This window comes from Lagenorhynchus albirostris, chromosome 6 (assembly GCF_949774975.1).
Source record: "Lagenorhynchus albirostris chromosome 6, mLagAlb1.1, whole genome shotgun sequence".
NCBI classification, from domain to species: Eukaryota; Metazoa; Chordata; class Mammalia; order Artiodactyla; family Delphinidae; genus Lagenorhynchus; species Lagenorhynchus albirostris.
In genome coordinates, this window is record NC_083100.1 from 54,192,639 (window position 1) to 54,213,235 (window position 20,597).

The window sequence follows — 20,597 nt, forward strand, 5'->3', positions numbered from 1 at the left end:
TTTTTATAGGAGACATCACATGAATCAGAAGCAGCTGCAAAACTCTTGACAGAGAAAAATGATTTTGAACCTGATGAAGTGGCATCGCTTTCTTCTAAAGCTAAGTGGCTAGAGGAAGAATTAAACATACTTGGCCAAAGCCTCAGCTCCAGGTCACAAGTCCTGCAAACTTATGTGGCATTTCTAAAGTCATCAGAGGAGGTACGGTACCTATGGGCTGACCTCTTTGACAGAATGGCCTCTGCCCATCTTCCTGCTTTCTAAGGGGATAGAACCCTCGTGGATCGTTCCAGATCCTCCACCCCAGTGCACATACTCACTTAGAGCTCCTTTATTCTCCAAGGCACCATACACAGGCTCAAAGAGTAAGTTATTTTACTAAAAACGTAATACAAGTATGTATGTGTAGATACAGACAAATAAGCAAAGTGGCTGTGTTGAAACCCTTTTTACTATGGCCTACAAATAAATAAATAAATATATATATATATATATATATATTTTTTTTTTTTTTTTTTTTTTTGCGGTATGCGGGCCTCTCACTGTTGTGGCCTCTCCCACTGCAGAGCACAGGCTCCGGAGGCACAGGCTCAGCGGCCATGGCTCACGGGCCCAGCCGCTCCGCGGCATGTGGGACCTTCCTGGACCAGGGCACGAACCCGTGTCCCCTGCATCAGCAGGCAGACTCTCAACCACTGCGCTACCAGGGAAGCCCCTGGCCTACAAATATTTACAATATCCTAAACATAAAACAAAATTATTTAAAAATAAGTCATTTTCTATTTAAAAATAAGTCATGAATCTCTTTGAATACTTAAGCAATTTGTGTGATTTGTTTAAAATCCACACAATTGGAAGTTATAGGCTGTTGGGTCCCGTCTCAGATCTGTCTTGTTTGATGCTTTTTAATAATTTTCCTCTGAGAGCTTTTTCTGAGGCATTGTTTTGACTGGTTTGTACTAAATAATCTGTAAAATTTCCTCTGGTAGACTAGAATTCCATCTCTCAAAGGTCCCAGGTTCTTGAAGGTGACATCAGTCATAGCAAAGCACTGGAGTCCCACCTCATTTAACTCTGGTCCCAATGCTCCCAGGCGCGCGTGGTTCACTCTCCTTTCAGGGAGGGGCTGCTGGTTGAGTGGGAGGTAGAGCCATCAAGGCTCACTCAGGGGTAAAGCCAACCCAAGTTAGGTAGCATCCTCCCGCCACCCTCCCAATACTCTCACCCTTACCTCGCACGACCACATCCTGCCTGCCCACATTCCTCTGCCAGCTCTCGTTCTCTAAGAGTCTTGAGTTCTCACCACTCTGGAGGAAGGCCACGCACAGGCCCTGGAAGTCTCAGGGAACCACTGCCTCCTTTTCCACATCTTTCTTTATTCTGGATTTTTAAAATTTTTTCTTATCCTGGAACTCTCAGGGTTAGGCAGAGGTATTATAGCCGACAGGTTGTTCTGTCAATGAACACTTTTTTTAAAAAAGAAAGAATCTTTTTTTTTTAATCTGGTTTATTTATTTGTGGCTGTGTTGGGTCTGCGTTGCTGCACATGGGCTTTCTCTAGTTGCAGTGAGTGGGGGCTACTCTTCATTGCGGTGTGCGGGCTTCTCATTGCGGTGGCTTCTCTTGTTGCAGAGCACGGGCTCTAGGTACGCGGGCTTCAGTAGTTGTGGCATGCAGGCTCAGTAGTTGTGGCTCGCAGGCTCTAGAGTGCAGGCTCAGTAGTTGTGGCACACGGGCTTAGTTGCTCTGTGGCATGTGGGATCTTCCTGGACCAGGGCTCGAACCCGTGTCCCCTGCCTTGGCAGGTGGCTGCTTAACCACTGCGCCACCAGGGAAGTCCCTCGATGAACATTTTGGTCTCAACTTGAAATGGTGGAGAGGGTACAAAGTAGTGCTTGGTTTTCTGCATCTTCATTGCCAAAAATGTACCTTCTTAGCTTCTAGCTCAGCGCCTACTTCCATGGCCCCCTCTGGCCTCTGGGACCAGGAGTTTTGGGACTAGGGCTGGAACCTTAGCTTTGCAAACAGAACTTTCCCAAGAAGGACCTCATGTCCTTTCATCTTCCCAGCTTTCACTTAATCTATTTTCTTACCTGGCAGAGCCTTGTGTCCTCACCTTGGCAGTGCTCTCAGTCTGTCAATATCCTACACCTTCAGGCTTTCTCTCTTTTCTCACCAGCTTGTGCTTATTCAATTCCATTCCATTCCATTCCCCATGTCCTCAACTCCCTGCCTTCTACCCTGACTTGCCAACTCCCAATACTAGATCACTCCAACACTCTGTTTACTCAGCTTCTCTTTCCAAGCTTCCAGACGCTCCTGTGGAAAATCATACAATTGTGCTTATTGGTGCTCTTACAAATTTATGGGTCTTTGGCTCAGCTGAGCCCCCCATATGCTCTCTAGTTGGTGCCCATTCAGTAGTGAGTCGCAAACTTCTTACTGCAGTTTCCATTCCTAAATGTCGGCTTATGCCCTTACCTTGTATGTGACTGAAAAACATGAGTCCATTGAGCTTAACTGCCTTGACTTCCTTCAGCTTCCAAACCCACTGACATATTCACCCTTCCTCCACTGTCACCAATAAAGTGGAGCTTCTGCATGTGTGCTGCACTAATCAGCCATCAGTCCCTCCCTGTCTGCTCCTACATCCTTCAGAATCTGGCTTCAGCATCCATCCTCTAATTTTAAAAGTTTGCTTTTTCTGTTGCTTCCTTCTCTTTGGTCTACAGTTCTGCCCAAATAGCCTTGCCCTCACCGAGGCTACCACTCTGTAATTTTCCTTCCATTCACAACTGGACTCTTGGGATGGGAAGATGACATTTCTTTCCTCTTCTTCCTGATCCTCCCTAATCCTCATCCCACTGCCATTTGGTTTATCCCCTTTTCCATCCTGCCGTTTGCACCTCTTTTCCATCCTGCCGTTTGCACCTCCATTCTTATGAGCTCATACTTACCACTTACCAGTTGACAGGTGAAATGGTCAATCTTTATCCCACTTAATCCCTCTGCTGTATTTATTTAACCCAGTTACTCACATTCACCTCCTTTGACTTTAAACAGATTTATTGAGGTATAATTTACATAGCATAAAATTCGCCTATTTTAGGATGTAATGATTTTTGGCATATTTATAGAGTTGGGTAACCATCACTGCACTCCAGTTTTGGTATATTTCCATCACCCCAAAAAGAGGCCTGGGGTATACTTTTCACCAATCCTGGTTTCCACCACCCCTCCCCCCTGCCCCCAGCCTCAGGCAAGCACTACTCTGCTTTCTGTCCCTATAGATTTGCCTTATTTGGATATTTCACATAAGTGAAATTAGCCTGTCTACTTCTTTATCTGTTCTTTTTCCTGATTCAGTTCTCTGTTCCTAAAGTGTGGTGGGTTACAGAGTTCTTGCCTGTGCTCCCTCTTTTGTACATTCTATACATGTTCCCTACAAAAATCACCCACCCTCCCACAAACACACCTATAGTTTCAATTTCCCAGTAACTCAAAACTGGTTCCTCAACCCCAGCTCTTCTGAGCTCCAGGCCAATGCTTTTAACTTCCAATCATACTAATTACCTATGTATTCTGTAGCTTCCTGAAGCTCAACAAAACACAACTGGTTATCTTTTCCTCAAACGTGTTTCCTTCTGTATTTTGGCATTGGATTAATGACCCCACTGTCTTTCAGAAGTCCTATGTAGAAGCTCAAAGTCTGTTCCGATCCCTTTCTTAATGAGCAGTTGTTTTTGTACTAGGCCCTGAACTTTTCATTCTTGATCTCATTTCATCCTTATAATATCCCTATGTTTATTTACTATTATCCCTACTTTGCAAATGAGGGAAACTGAGGCTCTGAGAAGTTAGGTATGTAAGACCAAACAGGTAGTAAACATCAGAGCTGAAGTTTAATTCCCAATCTCCTCCCTATTTTTTCAAACATCAAAGGCCATGCTAGGGGCTTCCCTGGTGGCGCAGTGTTTGAGAATCTGCCTGCTAATGCAGGGGACACGGGTTCGAGCCCTGGTCTGGGAGGATCCCACATGCTGTGGAGCAACTGGGCCCGTGAGACACAACTACTGAGCCTGCACGTCTGGAGTCTGTGCTCCGCAAAAAGAGAGGCCGCGACTGTGAGAGGCCCGCGCACCGTGATGAAGAGTGGCCCCCGCTTGCCACAACTAGAGAAAGCCCTCGCACAGAAACGAAGACCCAACACAACAAAAATAAATAAATTAATTAATAAACTCCTACCCCCAACATCTAAAAAAAAAACACGCCATGCTATCCCATGTCTGTCTTTAGAGACAACCTAAGAGATTTCTGAATTCCCCTTCTTCATTTGTACCATCACCTTCTCAGTTTAGGTCCTCATCATCCTTTGCCCAGCTTAAAGAAATTGTATCTGCCTGTTCTCTCTGCCTCCTATAATTCTCCCCTTTATGCCTTTCAGAAAATGGTCATTCTAAAACAAATCTGATCATGTCACTTCCTGAAATTCAGGTTATATGACAAATGTAATTTATGAAGCAAGTTATAACTTTTACCCCAAAATGGGTAATGTATTAAAGTTGATCATTAATTCACTTAAAAAAAGAAACTAGTCCAGATTCAAGGAAATCCCTATAATGACATCATGCTCACTTACATTCAAGGAGGCTTTTTTGAGCAGTTGGAAAAGGAGGATGAATTAAAGTTTATGTTTTAAGAATTTCACTTAACCGGCAGCCCATGATATTGACACCCCCGCCTGTAGCATACTATCCCATTGAAGTACTGATGGCTGTCATGCCGATTCCGAGTCATTGTGATAGCTGTCAGTTGTTTCAAACTAACGAGAGTGTGTCACAGTTTGTTGAGTATAGTAGCAAACGAGTTGAAACCTACTGACAGCTTTATGCCAACACAATGATCACTCTCACTTCTTTCTTACCACTCAGGTTGTGCTATCTGGATGTCACCCACACCAAGATCATTTATCGTGCTCTGAACCAGCCAGTGTTTCACACTTGTGCCTTCACACGTGTTATTCCTTCCATCTGGGGCCCCCTTCTCCTGTTCCCTCTCACCCTGGACAATTCTGAAAGACACAGATCAAATGTCGCTTCCTTTGGGAAATTCTTGCCTGTTTACTTTATGTAGAGCTGGTGGTCCCTCCTCAGTGTGCCCAGAACACTGTGGGCATACTTGCCTTTGTGTTGTAATAATCTGTTTATGGTTCTCTTTCTCCCAGAATTATCTTTGGGAACCCAATGAAATAACTGCTAAATTCTTACTACGGAATCTTAGGAGACTCCGTGGAGGAGGTAGTATTTTAACTGTCTCATGATGGATTATGTAGGAGCAGAAAACTGAGGAAAGATTATCCAGGGCTGAGGAAACAAGTATCAGGAAAACAGTCATGAATAAATGGACTATGGAAAAAGAGGAGACAACTTCTGTTTCTAAGTGCCCTTTGCAGCGCTCATTAAATTAAGAATGATATTGAAATCTTGAAAATATAGTGACTAACCACTGCCTGAAATTTCTTATCCCATTTATATTGCTTTCAGTAGTTATGAGCTCTTTGAGTCTTATCCTATTGGCCATTAAGTATTATTCAAAATGCATAAAAACTTGTGTCAAAAATTTTCTACCGTTTCTACAATACCCAGTCAAATGATCTGGTTCTGCAGGCATATCTGATTTTATATAAGCTCTGTCCAAAGAGAGTGATTTAAAATAATCTAGTATTGCTTACCTTGGTTAGCCAATGAGAAAATATAATTCTAGGGAGGTGAAGTAATGAACCTCAGTAAGATTTGCTGATGGAGACAGTTTAATATTAATACACGTACAGAAAATTCATAATTATTTGTACTCTTTTGTTCTGGTTTATCACTGATGAGAAGCAAATTGTGATTTGCTAATTATGAATAACTTTCCACTGACTTACATTTCTTTCTGATTTGTATTCCTTGATTGTATATGTTTATCTTTCTCCTGAATTATAAAACTCAGCTTTAAATGGAACCACATTGGTCTTTGACATAAGCTGTCTCCAATTGCAAAACATACACATATATAATACATAAATATGATTTTGGCTACAGTAAATAGGGCTTCTGGATAATAAACTTGTCAGGTCAAGTTACTACCCAGTAGCAGTCAGTCTGATCTGTCAACAACCTGAATAGATTTTCATGTCTTTTCAGTAAGTTGACAATATTTAATAATTATTTAAAGAATTCTGAAATGTAGGTTCCAATTAAGTTTTATATAGGCTTTTATTGGAATCTAGTATTTTTCTCTTTAAAAATGTTTTTAAGTGTTCTTAACTTTCATTTATATTCTTTTTTTTTTTTAAGGTAGAGGAGCAATGTCAGGGCCTAAGGGAGTTTTACCAAACTGATATCCTGCGAAAGGAAGAGGGTGTTGCTGAAGCTGAGCGTCTCTCAGACTCAGTGGAGAAGCAGTGGCAGCTGTTTTTAAAGAGGAGCTTTTTAACTCAAGACCTCGGGCTCAAGTTCCTTAATTTAATAAGTATGGTGAGAATAACATTAAATGAGTCATACCTTCTTCAAGGATCACTTTTCAAAGTCAGAATCATAAATTTAAAAGTTCAGTTGTCTGTTATTCAGCTGTGCTGGTTTAGGAAGTTCTTTTTAGCTCCATTCAACCTAGAATAGTCCTGAAGCCCAGCATTTATGTGCTTCTTTGCTCCTAGACCTCTTGTGAGTTTATCACATGAAGGCTAGTTTATCTATTAACAAGAAAGAGTGACTGTAATCCAAATGTAACATTATTATTATTACATAGAGTCCTCAGAAGATCACCCAGAAGTTCTGAGTTATGTTGAAAGCATGCAACAAGATCCTTACAAGATTTCCAGAGGCGAAAGATAACATCTAGGATGAATCTTCATTTCAAAGAATTTCTTACAATACCAGATCTTTTCACAGCAAAGCTCCATTATATTTAGAAATGTACCCTAAACTTTAGTTGTTAAGTTATATCTGTAAAGTATCCTAGAATCGACCTCAGGCCCATATAAAGTTCTCCACAGAATTCTTGAAAGATCGTTAATCCACCTCTCCTTCAATATTTCAAGTATCTTCCTTACGAAACTGTTCATTTTATTGTTAGAAAATGCCAGCTGCTAGGAAAGTTTTTTATTTTTTAATGTTAAGTCGAAGCTGTCTTCATATCTGATTCTAACCCTCTGTAGCTCCACAGGGGGAAAAATGTATGCATATTTCATTTCTCTTACACACGAAAGTTTTTCAAACCTTGAAAACAGTTGCAAAATCTAATTTGAGTCTTTTCTGCAGTGAACTAGATATAAATCCTTTCTATCATTTAGGAGGTAGCTTTCTCTCTTTCTTCATCCTAATCCTTCCTCCCAGAATTTTCCATGATTTGTCAATATCATTCATAACATGTAAACAAGAAGTAAAGTACAACTTCAACACAGAGTACAAAGTGTACATCATTCTTTACTAATGAGACCTAAGGTTGTACTAGCACTTGTAGCAATAATTTCACTTTGTTGGTTCATATTAAGCCTGTGATGGAAAAACTGCAATTGCATTACATTTTTATTGCAGTTCCTGCCAGGCTAGGTCTCTCCCATTTTATATCCGTGTCGCCTATTTATCTTTTACATACAAATGTGAACCTTTATATTTATTCCTATTTTATATCACTTTGTTAGTTTTGACTCATGATTGCATCTTGTTAAACTAATTTTGAGCCTGCTATCTATTGCATTAGCCATCTCTCCTGGGTTTAATTCTGTATATTAATAAGTAAGCCTCTTGTGGCTGCAATTAGATCTTTAATAAAAGTGTCTGAGGGGCAGATTTCTACCCCAATCCATTAAGCAATCAATTGATTAAGCAGTCTTTTAAACAATTGTGGACATTCCCAATAGTACTTTATTTTAACCACTTTTTCTTAAGTCTATAATGGAAGACACTGCTCAAAGGAAGGTCTATCTACCTAGTATCCTATCAATTGTATAATATAATTTGGCAAAAATTAGTTTGACTCCTAGTGATCATAGGGTTCTTTCCAAAGTGCTCACAATCTGCTTGATCAATGATGACTTTATTGCCCTGGTTTTCAATGTCAAGCTTACTGACAGGTAAATCACATAGGCCATCTTTTCCCCCATTTGAAAATCAGGGCATTTTCCTTTCTCTAATTTTCTGGCCCTTCTCCTATTTTCTGTAGATTTGCAAAGATGACTGACATCTGCAATTTTCTCAGTACTCTGACATGTGATGAATCTCAGTCTGGAGCCTGAATTCATTTGGAAGAGTTGGGCTCTAACTACCCTCATCTACTTTGAGCTACAATTTCCTCTTTATCTTCATTGTTTCAAACTTTGTTGTTTAAAGACCGGTCTTCTTAAATCTATATGGAAACAAAATATGCATTAAATAATTCTAATTTATCTAATACTATCCGTATGCATCAGAGAAAATTTGCTGAGTATTTTACCTATATTCTTATGTTATATTGGTGCTTTACTGTTAAAAAAAAATTGTTATTTTTTACTTGGAACATTTAGAACATATCTATCTATCTTTAATATTTTTACTCTTTTTAAGTATATCTTTATATCCATCTCTTCATTGTGTATTTCTCCAATTTGCACTCATAAGGGAGTTTACATATTTGCAAACTGCACTTTTTTTGTCTATCCTTTTTCTTACTAACTTTTGAGAAATTATATTTTTCAGTTTTGGAATTTCCAGTTGGTTCTTTTTTATTAGATTTATATTGCCAGTGAAATTCTCCTTTTTTATCTTCTCTTTCTCCATCTTTCCTATACTTTCGTGACCGTATTAATCATGGGTATTTTAAAGTGTTTGTCAGCTAAGTCCAACATCTGGATCTGGAATTGTTTCTATTGTCTACTTTTTCTCTCGGTTTCCAGCTCTGTCGTCCTAGCTTGGGATGATGAGAGAATATCTATCACATGCCAAGCATTATATATAAAAAAATTGTAGGAGTTCCAGATGGTGTTATCTTCTTTCCTTAGGTGGGTGTTGGTTGAAGATCACTTAAGCCAATCAGGAGCTGGTGGAGTTGAGTCCGGAGTACAGTCCTGTCAATGCTCCATCTATTCTGTTGACCTTGGGCTCTCAGCGTTTTCAAGTTAGAGCTTGGGGCCTTCTCTGAGGTCTCTCCCCCTGGCAGGTCTCCAATTTGGGGAGTCTTGGGAGACAGCTGAAAAACTTCCACTCTGCTTTTCAGAGGCTTTTGCTTGGGTTTTTTAATCCACTGCCCTGTTCAGCCCCAGTATTTTGTCAATGTTCTGAGATGAAGATGAGCTGTGTGCTTGAACCCCCATCCCCACTAGTGTCTGTCAAAAGTTCTATTGTTTTCTCTGTTCCCCAGTAAAGCCTCATGATCAGCCTCCTGTCGGCATACAGAATTGGGAAATGCCCCTGACTGGGGTAGGAGAGGTGACAGGTGAGCTTACCGCTCTCAGGTTCGTCCTTCTCTGGAGTCTTGGCCTCTTTAGTTCTTTTTGCCTTCAAATAGATGCTTTCTGCATTTATTCCAGCTTTTCTAGTTGTTCTAGGCAGAAGCACTGCTCTGCCACTAGCTACTCCATCCTACCCAGAAACAGAAGTCCTTTATTACTTATTTAGAATGTTTAAGATTGTACAGTCAGATTTTCATTTAAGATCTGTAGCAGGAATCCATTCAAAATTATATTTTGTATCTTTGTCTAAATAAACTTAGGTTTCATGATATTCAAATGTCCATTTAGAGTTTTCAGCAACAGTGTGTATTTTACTACATACCTTGGTGGTCTTGTATCTTGACATTATAAACATGGCTACTTTACCCCAAGGTCCTTACCACTGTCATATGATAAATAAATTCCTCCTCATTGATGAGAATTAAGGTCCACATAAGGCTTAACTTTATTGGTTCAGTGACATTCTGCGATATGAATGGTAAAGCCATTTGGTAAAGCCAGTATAACACAATTTTTATTCTCTTCATATCTTTGGGACCATTAGGCTTTTAAACAAGCATTATTGCTGAAGTGTGGTAACCAGTTTGGTTACTAAGAAGGAAGAAGTCCCGCTGGCATCTCCCACTGAGTGTTCTGCTCTTGACTGGGTTGCCGAGGCTCAGATTTTCAAGCTTGAAATTAAAAAAAATGTTTCAGGGCATCTAAAAATCATCACAATCAGAAAAACTGATTTAGGGCAGAAATCTGGCAGACATCTTGATGAAAGCGCCAGTTTACTAATTTATAGTGGCAAATACCAAGAATGCTACATGGAATACTGCCTTCCAGTTATCAAGATATCTGAAAAGCAAGATGTCAGAAGACCACTCATTGTGTGTGAATCTACATGGAAAATGGATAATTTAGTGCCCTGTTTAGATTATGGCAAATTTTCCAATGACCTTATACAGAAGTAGAATGAGTAGTGTGTTTACTAACTAGACCTCAGGCAAATTATTTAATCTTTCTGAGTGGCCAAAATATTTGTTTGCCAAATGCATAATCACTCTTCTTGAATCCTGCTAGCTAGGCATCAACAGATCCTACCATAGCTCTCTTTTCTAGGCTTCATTCAGAGCATATACTCTTCCAATTGTAGTTGACATTGACATGCTGCAAATTCCAAGTTTACATTAAATTGTGTATTATATAACATTTTGATTAATATTTTCTTAATAATATGTGAAAGATACCCTATCTTTATTTATAGCATAGATAAAAATATGATTTGCTTTAGGGCCTGCTGTGGCTGTCTAATGCCTTTCCTAATATGTGTGTCTTGTTCATCATAATTACAGAATACATCATTTTACTACTAGATCCCCAAATTCATAGGAGAAGTCACATTTAGCACCTGCAGGTATTTTTTCAATTAAATGACACTTTATAATGTCTACATTAATATAAAAATATAAATGTGCAATATTAATGTCATTTAAAATAATTTTAAAATAAAATGGCCTGTGATTTAAAATATCCTGTTACATATTCATGGCACTATCTTCTGACTATAATCTAAAAGGTCCCGTGACTTTTAGATACCCAGCTGTCATTGCCATTGTAGAAATCCATGTTCAATTGCTCCTTAGAAATTCAAGGATTTACTGAGAAAAGCTGGCCATCAAAGTAAAAATTGCTGTTTTGCCAAACAAATATTCTTCTGCATTTTTTTGATGTTTGACATAAAAAAAGCCTGTTGTCTTACTCTCTACCTCTCTTTCCTTCTGCCTCTGATTGAATTTCCAGTAGTTTAAAATCATTGTTTAAAGGATTTCAAATCAGAGATCTAGAACATATGAAAGTTGACAAGAGAAGTCTTGGAATTTAGATATTGTTCTTCTGGTGCACAATAGAGATACAAATATAGAGATACAGTTGGCCCTCCATATCCACTGCTTCCAAATCCCTGGATTCAGCCAACCTCAGAGCTAAACATAGTACACCATCCACAGCTGGTTGAAACCTGCGGATATGGAGGGCCAACCATGGGACTTGAGCATCCACTGGTTTTGGTATCCGTGGTGAGTCCTGGAACCAGTCCCTGCCTCCCACCCTGCTGCCGTGAATACCGAGGGACAACTGTATATAGAGGTACATTTCAGTTCTCACAAAACAGAGTAACTTGAGGAACTGCTCACAAGGAAAATTTTAAATAATTGTATTGAGTTGGCCAAAAGGTTTGTTCGGTTTTTTCTGTAAGATGGCTCTAGTAGCACTTAGTTGTCTTTAACTTCATTTGAAACAATTTTGTTAGATTGTATATGACAGCTGTCATATGAGCGTCATTTAAAAAACTACTTATCAAAATTGGTGAATTTTTGTGTAGCCATTTTAATACTGAAGATGGAAAAAAAGCAACATTTTTGGCATATTTTGCTTTATTATTTCAAGAAAGGTAAAAACGCAACTGAAACGCAAAAAAAGATTTGTGCAGTATATGGAGAAGGTGCTGTGACCGATGGAACATGGCAAAAGTGTTCTGCTAAGTTTTGTGCTGGAGATTTCTCGCTGGACGCTACACCATGGTCGGGTAGACCAGTTGAAGTTGATAGCGATCAAATCTAGACATTAGTTGAGAACAATCAACATTATACCACATGTGAGATAGCCGACATACTCAAAATATCCAAATCAAGGGTTGAAAATCATTTGCACCAACTTGGTTATGTTAATCGTTTTGATGTTTGGGTTCCACATAAGTTAAGTGAAAAAAACCTTCTTGACTGTATTTCCTCATGTGATTCTCTACTTAAACATAACAAAAACGTTCCATTTTTAAAACAAATTTTTACGGGTGATGAAAAGTGGATACTGTACCATAATGTGGAACAGAAGAGATCATGGGGCAAGTGAGATGAACCACACCAAAGGCTAGTCTTCATCCAGAAAAGGTGATGTTGTGTCTATGGTGGGATTGGAAGGGAGTCCTCTATTATGAGCTCCTTCTGGAAAACCAAATGATTAATTCCAACAAGTACTGCTCCCAATTAGACCAACTGAAAGCAGCACTTGACGAAAAACATCCAGAATTAGTCAACAGAAAACACATAATCTTCCACCAGGATAACACAAGACCACATGCCTCTTTGATGACCAGGCAAAAACTGTTACAGCTTGGCTGGGAAGTTCTGATTCATCCGCCATATTCACCAGAAATTGCACCTTCGGATTTCTGTTTATTTTGGTCTTTACAAAATTCTCTTAATGGAAAAAATTTCAGTTCCCTTGAAGACTGGAAAAGGCACCTGGAACAGTTCTTTGCTCAAAAAGATAAAAAATTTTGGGAAGACGGAATTATGAAGCTGCCTGAAAAATGGCAGAAGGTAGTGGACCAAAAGGGTGAATACGTTGTTCAATAACGTTCTTGGTGAAAATGAAAAATGTGTCTTTTAGTTTTATTTAAAAACCAAAGGGACTTTTTGGCCCACCCAATATATACAATGGGATAGTTTAGAAAGAAACACAGACCCACAACAATCTGCCCCCTCATGGTCCCTGATACTCAGATATTGACATATTCTAATGTGTGTTAAAATAAAAGGTGGAATCCACTTCAAAACTTATGCATTAAAATAATCTTAACTTCAAAATTTCTGGATCCCTATGCTCATTCAGTCACCCTTTAAGCCCGAGGAAATGAACAGATCCTAAAAGAGAGGACTCAAACACCAGTGGGGTCATGAAGAGCTCGGGAGCTGACGTCCAAGCATAGATTATGGGTTCTGAGAGCCCAGCTGTGCCTGTGCACAGACTTTTCAGCCTTGTCTTGATATCAGAACTGTGTTCTGCTTTGGCTATGATGAAGCATTTGCCTCCTCAAATAGTTGTATGCAAAATGTTCTATTTCTTGGGAAAGAAAAGCCATTATATAATTATTAATTTCACAGGCAAAAGCAAATGAAATATTAAATGTGAAAAATGAAGTACACATTATGGAGAACACTATGGAAAGCCAGAAAGCAGAAAGGGAAGAACTCAGCCGCCTTCGGATCGCCTGGCAACTTAAAGCCGCTGCAAGCAAGCCCGTGAAACAGCAGTGGGGAGCGTTCAAAGAGCAACTTAGAAAGGTGAGGGAACAGGCAAATGGGTAGTATTCGCCTTAAAAGGGAAGGAAATTCTGACACATGCTGCAACATGGAGGGACCTTGGAAACATAAGTGAAATCAGACGAACACAAAAGCATAAATATTGTGATTCCACTTATGTGAGGAACCTCGAGTAGTCAAATTCACAGAGACAGAAAGCAGAATAGAGGATACCAGGGGCTGAGGGGAGGGTGAAATGGGAGTTAGAGTTTAACCAATACAGAGTTTCTGTTTGGGAAGATGAGAAAGTTCTGGCGATGGATAGTGGTAATGGCGGCACACCAGTATGAATGTACTAATGCCACTAAGTTGCACACTTAAAAATGGTTCAAATGGTAAATTTTGTTATGTATATCTTACCACAATAAAAAGAGGGCCTGTGCTTTTGTTCATTGGTGGTTTAGAACCACAGGCTCACTCTAGGTAGTGAGTGCTTTCATGGTAATTGAAAAGTTTGATGACATACCATGTCATCACTGGAATGATTATGACGTATTTGCTGGTGGTATCAAAGAAAACATATGCATAACTATCTAATATCTATTTCAGACTACTCACAACTTAAAACTTCTTCAGGAAGCACTTATGCCTGTGTCTGCACTTGACCTTGGAGGGAGTCTCCAGAGCATTTTAGGTCTACAGAAAAAATGGAACGAAATGAAACCTCAGTTCCAGGTGAAGAAACAAACTGATGGCCTTGGGTGAATGAAAAAGTATTAAAAACTGTTCAGTCAATGCTCACCTAATTAATTTTTACAGTCTGATGAATTACAATTTTTAAAAAACAACAGCATTGCTTGTCTAAAAATCCACTTTAAAAACACATTTTTCTTCCTGTTTAACTGCAGTGTGCTATATTTGATGATACACAAACATTTGGGCTACAAAAGGTCCTTAATATATTCTTATCTTAGATTATTTTAATTTAAATTAGTTCCTTATTAATGTATTTATCATATATATTTACTCTAATTCTTTTCCTAAGGGGTATAGACATGTTTTCGATTCAGACATCTCAAAACAAGGATGGGCAATCTCTGACACAGAGGTTCTGCTGTCCTCTGTCCCTGAAATTATCACTGTGATGTCATCACCCACTGGCACCCCAGGCTCCTACCACAATTCCAAGAATCTTGCTGTGCTCTCCCTTTCTCCCTCTCAGAGAGCCCTCAGAATGTGAGAGAAAAAACCATGAGTCATGTTCCCAGGCCCTGATTGCTAGTGCATTCCATACCCCACACACACACCTCTTGCCATTCCTGAGCTTGACACAGCTGCTGAAAAAGTTTGCCAGTCATGTTATCCTCCTATCTGGATTCGTGTTCTTTGCTGCAGAGTTAAGATACCTGTGTTTCTGTTTGTCACTACTTTGCAAGTATTGGCTTTAAAGAAACCCTGAAACAGAAGTTTGAAGATTCCTTTAGGGAATATCTAATTTATGTTCCTTTAAGACAAAACTAATGTAATACATAACCACCCCCCACTCACAAAAAGCACACACACCACTGTGGCCCACAGTGAACTCTTTCCTCCAAACTCTTAGAAAATTCTCCTAGCCTATCTGTTGGTTTCTTTGCTATACTCTGTATCATATGTATCTGCATTTCGTGTGTGCACATGTCCCTGCACATGAGTAAGTGTATGTGTGTAAATTCCTCTAAATCAGGAACTGTTGTCAAGTTTCTTTAGCTCTGTCACTGTGATGTGCGTATATTTGACACCCACGTACTTGATTTCAACATGAAGACCCTTACTAGGTCACTCTTCTGCAAATTATCTCCTTAGCCTAAATCATTTCCATTACTGTTATCCTTGACGTAAAATCCAGCTCTGAAATTATAGCAGCTTCCTCTTTAAGCTGTGCACCAGGATCTAGATTCCTATAAGGGCTATCTGAGCAGTTCTGGGTAAAAAGAAGGTGCCTTATCCCTCCCTACAAGTGGTGGCTATTTGTGGATTCTGGGATGACTGCTTTTAATGCAGCATAGCTACTCTGTTGCTCAGCTGGTGGTTCATTTTGATCATTCTTTTATCACAGAGGACAAATAATTCCCCCAATATATTTTTATGCTTGTCTTCTTTTGGTGTTCTTATCATACCACCTGATTCTGGTTGTATTAAATATCACAGATGGTCACAGCCTCATAGAGTATCTAGAATATGTTTACTTAACAGATGACCAGAATATTTGGTATGTCATAGAAATATATGACTTTCCATTTCACCACCTAACTTTGAAACACTTTTTTGTGTTTTTAAATTTTAATTAATTTAAATTAATTTTTAAAAAAAGTTCTGAGAAGATGAGGATGGAATAATATATCCCTAGCATCATGCACAATGCCTGGATTTGCAGGGATGGGGGTGAAGCTCACAATAGTATTTGTTAACAAATAAGAGAGTGATTTGTTATTGAGATCTTCATATAGTCAGTTGTAAAGTAAAAAGCTCTCTAAAAGCTGTATTTCTTTTATTGCTTACAACTTTTTAGCAACTGAATGATGAGGCTCAATACATTATAAAAGAGTCAGAAGAGTTAAGTGGCAAAGGAGCCCCTGTGAAAGAGAAGTCTCAACAGCTGAAGGGCCTAATTCACCTCCATCAAAACCAGAAAGAGAGAATCCAAGATTACGAGGAGATCCTGTATAAGATTGTCCAGTTCCACCAAGTCAGAGAAGAGGTAAGACTTATCATGGATGTTTGGAAGACTCTCAGTTTTAAACTATGAAATTAAAAATAAACGATTGTGTAATAAATAAAGGCCAGATTGCTTATTCTGATATTAGAAGCTTTCCTCAGTCTGGCCCCTGACTTTTCTCTCACTGGGCCCCATTCTGCCCGATGTTCCAGCCAAAGTGAGCTCTCCTTGGGTCCCTCAAAGATGGCGTCCACATCCCTAATTCCAAGCCTTGACTCTTGGGCTGCCATTATCTGACAGGTCCTTCTGTCTCCTCTCTACCATCCAGGCCCTGTGTCCCTCCATCCAAAAATCCACCTCCCTTGGAGTGATTTTTCTCTCTTCAAAATTCCTCGAACTCTTATTGTTTATTCCACACATCTGTCATTTTTAACATCTTGATTCTTAATTACTTTTGTTCCCCTAACTCAAGTGTAAGCTCTTTGAGGGAAGAAAACAATTTCTTTTATATCTCAAATATCAGTAGAGTGCTCAGTAGAACTTCATAGTCCTTAGCCTCTATTAACAGAAAATGGAGACTTACTGAAATCCCTTGAAAATAGCCTCTGAATTTACTGAGATCACAGGCCTCACCTTGCTAAAGTTTTAGGCTGTGAGTAAACAGTGTTTTCTTCTTTAATAGAACTGACAGAGTTAGTCCCTCAATTTTACCCTATTGACTTGCAGCATTGTAACACTTATTTGTCTATAATACTAATAATTTTAGATGGGCTTGTCAGTGTTGACCTGCTAGTTAAATATGTTATAGGAAAGAAGTTTTTTTTTTTAAAAAAAAAGCTATCTTTGAGAAAGACAAATACTGTATGATGTCACTTATATGTGGAATCTGAAAAATACAACAATGTAGTGAATATAACAAAAAAGAAGCAGACTCACAAATATAGAGAACTAGTGGTGACCAGTGGGGAGAGGGAAGGGGGGAGGGGCAGTACGGAGGTAGGGGATTAAGAGGTACAAACTATTAGGTATAAAATAAGCTACAAGGTTATATTGTACGATTTAGGGAATATAGCCAATATTTTATAGTAACTATAAATGGAGTATAACCTTTAAAAGTTGTGAATCACTATATTGTACACCTGCCAGTTATATAATATTGTACATCAACTATACCTCAATGTAAAAAAATCTGTCTTCATAAAAATACGAAGGTTAATTGTTAATGGCCTAAATTCCAGCTGGGACGACTCTTCAGATCAAGAGAACTGGAGTTGCTACAACAGCCAAAGGAAATGGTTGATGCTTACGATGCCCAGGTTCTCCTCAGTCGCTCTCGGGAAAAGCAGGCACACATAGACCATCTCCATAAACTGGCTCTTTCCTTGGGGGTGGACATCATCTCGTCAGTTCAGCGGCCTGTAAGCAACTTAGAACACCACCATTTATACCTAATATAGCTCTCAGTTGGCCTGTAATATGAAAGAAACCAGGCACATTGCCTGGTATACGTTAAATTAAAAAATACATTAAACCATTGGGCTACTTATTTGTGGTAAGTTTCTACCACATCCAGAGAAAAACATTTTAAGGAGAAAAATCTGATTTTAAAAGCCTTGTTTGATACATCTATTCTCATGCTAATTTTTTAAAAATCATAGAGGTGTGCTATGTATAATGGCAGTTAGTTTTTCACATTTGAAATATGCCTAATGCAATTAAGGGACTCAACTTTTAATTTTATTTAACTTTAATTAATTTACATTTAAAACTGATACCCCAAATTGTAAAACTTTTAAGTATATTGGGAACAATTTGGGTATGTGAGTCTACTAAACTCTATGAGATTTAAGTGCCGATCAAGTATTTCTGATAGAAATTTAGCAACAATTGAGATATGCTCTAAGTGTGAGATACAGACTTGATTTCAAAGACTTAATATGAAAAAAACCTTATTAATATTTTTTAATATTTGGTTACATGTTGGGTATGTGTTTGGTTAAACAAACTATATTATGAAAATTAATTTCAACTGTTTCTTTTTTACTTTTTAATATGGCTACGAAGAAATTTAAAATTATTTACGTGGCTCAGTTGTATTTCTGTTGGACGATGCTGCTTTAGCACGTCAGATCCAAAAGGTAGCCGAGAGACCGTTAGGCCCAGGGCCCTCATTTTATAGGTGAAGAGTCTTATCCCAGAGAAGCTGCTTTATCCATAAAACCCCAGGGTAGAAAAGCTCGAGAACCCTGGCTCCACCCAGGGATCTGGGCACTCATCACTGGATCTGCTTTATTCCACTGGACTGACCTTACCAAAGGAGCCTAAAAGAGATGGAAATAATTCCAGATTAAATTCTCCTAAATAACACACTGGGCTCTGATTTTAAAAAAACTCCTTCTCCAGGGACTTCCCTAGTGGTGCATTGGCTAAGGATCTGCCTGCCCATACAGGGGACATGGGTTCGAGCCCTGGTCCAGGAAGATCCCACATGCCGCGGAGCAACTAAGCCCATGCTCCACAACAAGAGAAGCCACCACAATGAGAAGCCCGCGCACCGCAACGAAGAGTAGCCTCTGCTCACTGCAGCTAGAGAAGGCCCGCACACAGCAACGAAGACCCAACGCAGCCAAAAATAAATTAATTAATAAATTAATAAATAAATAAAGACTTGACCTTTAAAAAAAAAAAAAAACTCTAACATCAAATTTAAAAAAAAAAAAAAAAAAAAAAAACTCCTTCTCCAAATTCTTAATTTGAGGGAAGAAAAGATTATGTTAATTCTATCCAGTATGTATAACATTAATAAAAATCGTAACGGCTGATTTTATTTCAAAGTTCATTTAAGATATCCACTAAACTATATGGAATTCAATGGATCTAAAGTATTTTCTTAACTGAAAGACACAAATACAAAATATCTGTCTCTGTTGTAACAGAATGTTTTTCCCAGGAAGGACCTTTCTTTTTAAAGAGTTTTGTTTTATTAGTAAATTTATTTTAAAAAGAAAAAAAACAAGTAAGACGTCTCACTTTGCACAAATAATGTAAATTGTTCTCCAGTCCGCATCTGGCCTTGGCCTCGGCAGCCCTCTGCGTTGAGTAGAGGTTGGAGCACTTGCATAATAAACCTGAGGTTACGCTCAAGTTGACAGGAAAATTATAGTGCAGAAGCCAAATGTTTCTAATGCATATTTTATGCCTTTTGAAGTAAAAATTATACCTTATAATGAATAGCGTCTCTGAGGCGTTGGGTGTGGTGAGCAAATCTTCAAAACTGAAGTTTCAAGACTGGAAATGTAAGGGTTTGTCTTTCCCAACATCGGGTGTTGGGTGTCTGGCTTCTTTCTGAAATCATTATATTCAAAGACGCTTAAGGTGAAGTAAATCAGGATGTCATATTTTTTGATGTCATTTATGAGTTTCACAATGCAGGTAAATAGCATGTTGTTCTCATTGCTGTTTTGCCAGTTCCCTTCATCACTTCCCCTTCTCTTTCATTTTTAGAACTGCTCTAATGTTTCTGCAAAGCACCTGCAGCAGCAGCTGGACATCCTTGAGGGGGACAGTCTGAACTGGCGTGCCCAGGCTGAAGACCACGAGCGGGCCCTGACCCGCAGCCTGGAGTTCTGTACCGCGAGGGATGAGATGAGCGAGGTGAGAATGCACACACACACACACGCACACACACACACACACACACGCACAGTGAATCAAGAGACTTTCTTTTTACCCTTGACCTTTAATCTGCCAAGCAATGGCCTCAGGGCTCAGAAAGATTGAGTAAACTTTAAGCTCCCAAACTTTTTGAGGTCAGTATATTGTCAACACATGGAAGAACCTAGAATGTAGCATTAGGGTTTATTGTTTGCTCCTCCCCAACCCACCCCAAACCCTCACAGCAGTTGTTTTGCTTGAGTGGATACACATCATCAGTGCAGAGTGATAGCATCCCAGTTCAGCCAGCTCCCGTCTGCAGAGATGCTATTTAAATACCATTGACTCATGATGAAGGGGGTGCTAAGGGGAGCAAGCTTGTTGCTTCAGAGGCTACAAAGTATTATCACCAAAGTCAAGTGGCTGGTTTCATATTTACTCAAACTGAGTGACTTCTCTGGCAAAACAACACCTAGACTCCATGCCCCCTCCTCCATACACAGTTAATTCCACCTCCTCTTCCTCAATTCTACCCTAACCCCAACCCCCAGACACATGCTGAACTTGAGCCACACCCTCCCAGAGTTAAACTTTCCATCTAAAGGTATACTTGTTCTAGGAGAAAAATATAGCTTAGCGAGGGTCCTGGTTCCTTACTGGAACTGACAGCAGAACAAAAGGTACCACAATTCCAGATTTATCTCTGTTTAGA

At 39.1% G+C, this 20,597-nt stretch overlaps 1 protein-coding gene across 5 annotated transcripts in view; it reads left to right on the plus strand.

Moving 5' to 3' along the window:
- The window catches only part of CCDC141 (coiled-coil domain containing 141), a 206,594-nt gene that overhangs the window by 144,503 nt on the left and 41,494 nt on the right, over window positions 1-20,597 (plus strand). For 4 of the 5 annotated variants that reach the window (XM_060152538.1, XM_060152535.1, XM_060152536.1 and 1 more), the window contains exons 11-17: window positions 10-201; window positions 6,339-6,518; window positions 13,396-13,575; window positions 14,143-14,268; window positions 16,085-16,273; window positions 17,470-17,649; window positions 19,736-19,885. In XM_060152538.1, coding sequence (XP_060008521.1) covers window positions 10-201; window positions 6,339-6,518; window positions 13,396-13,575; window positions 14,143-14,268; window positions 16,085-16,273; window positions 17,470-17,649; window positions 19,736-19,885 — 1,197 coding nt within the window. Of the gene's footprint in view, window positions 1-9; window positions 202-6,338; window positions 6,519-8,205; window positions 8,372-13,395; window positions 13,576-14,142; window positions 14,269-16,084; window positions 16,274-17,469; window positions 17,650-19,735; window positions 19,886-20,597 lie in introns of those variants that run through there. The other variant, XM_060152540.1, reaches the window with a different exon arrangement.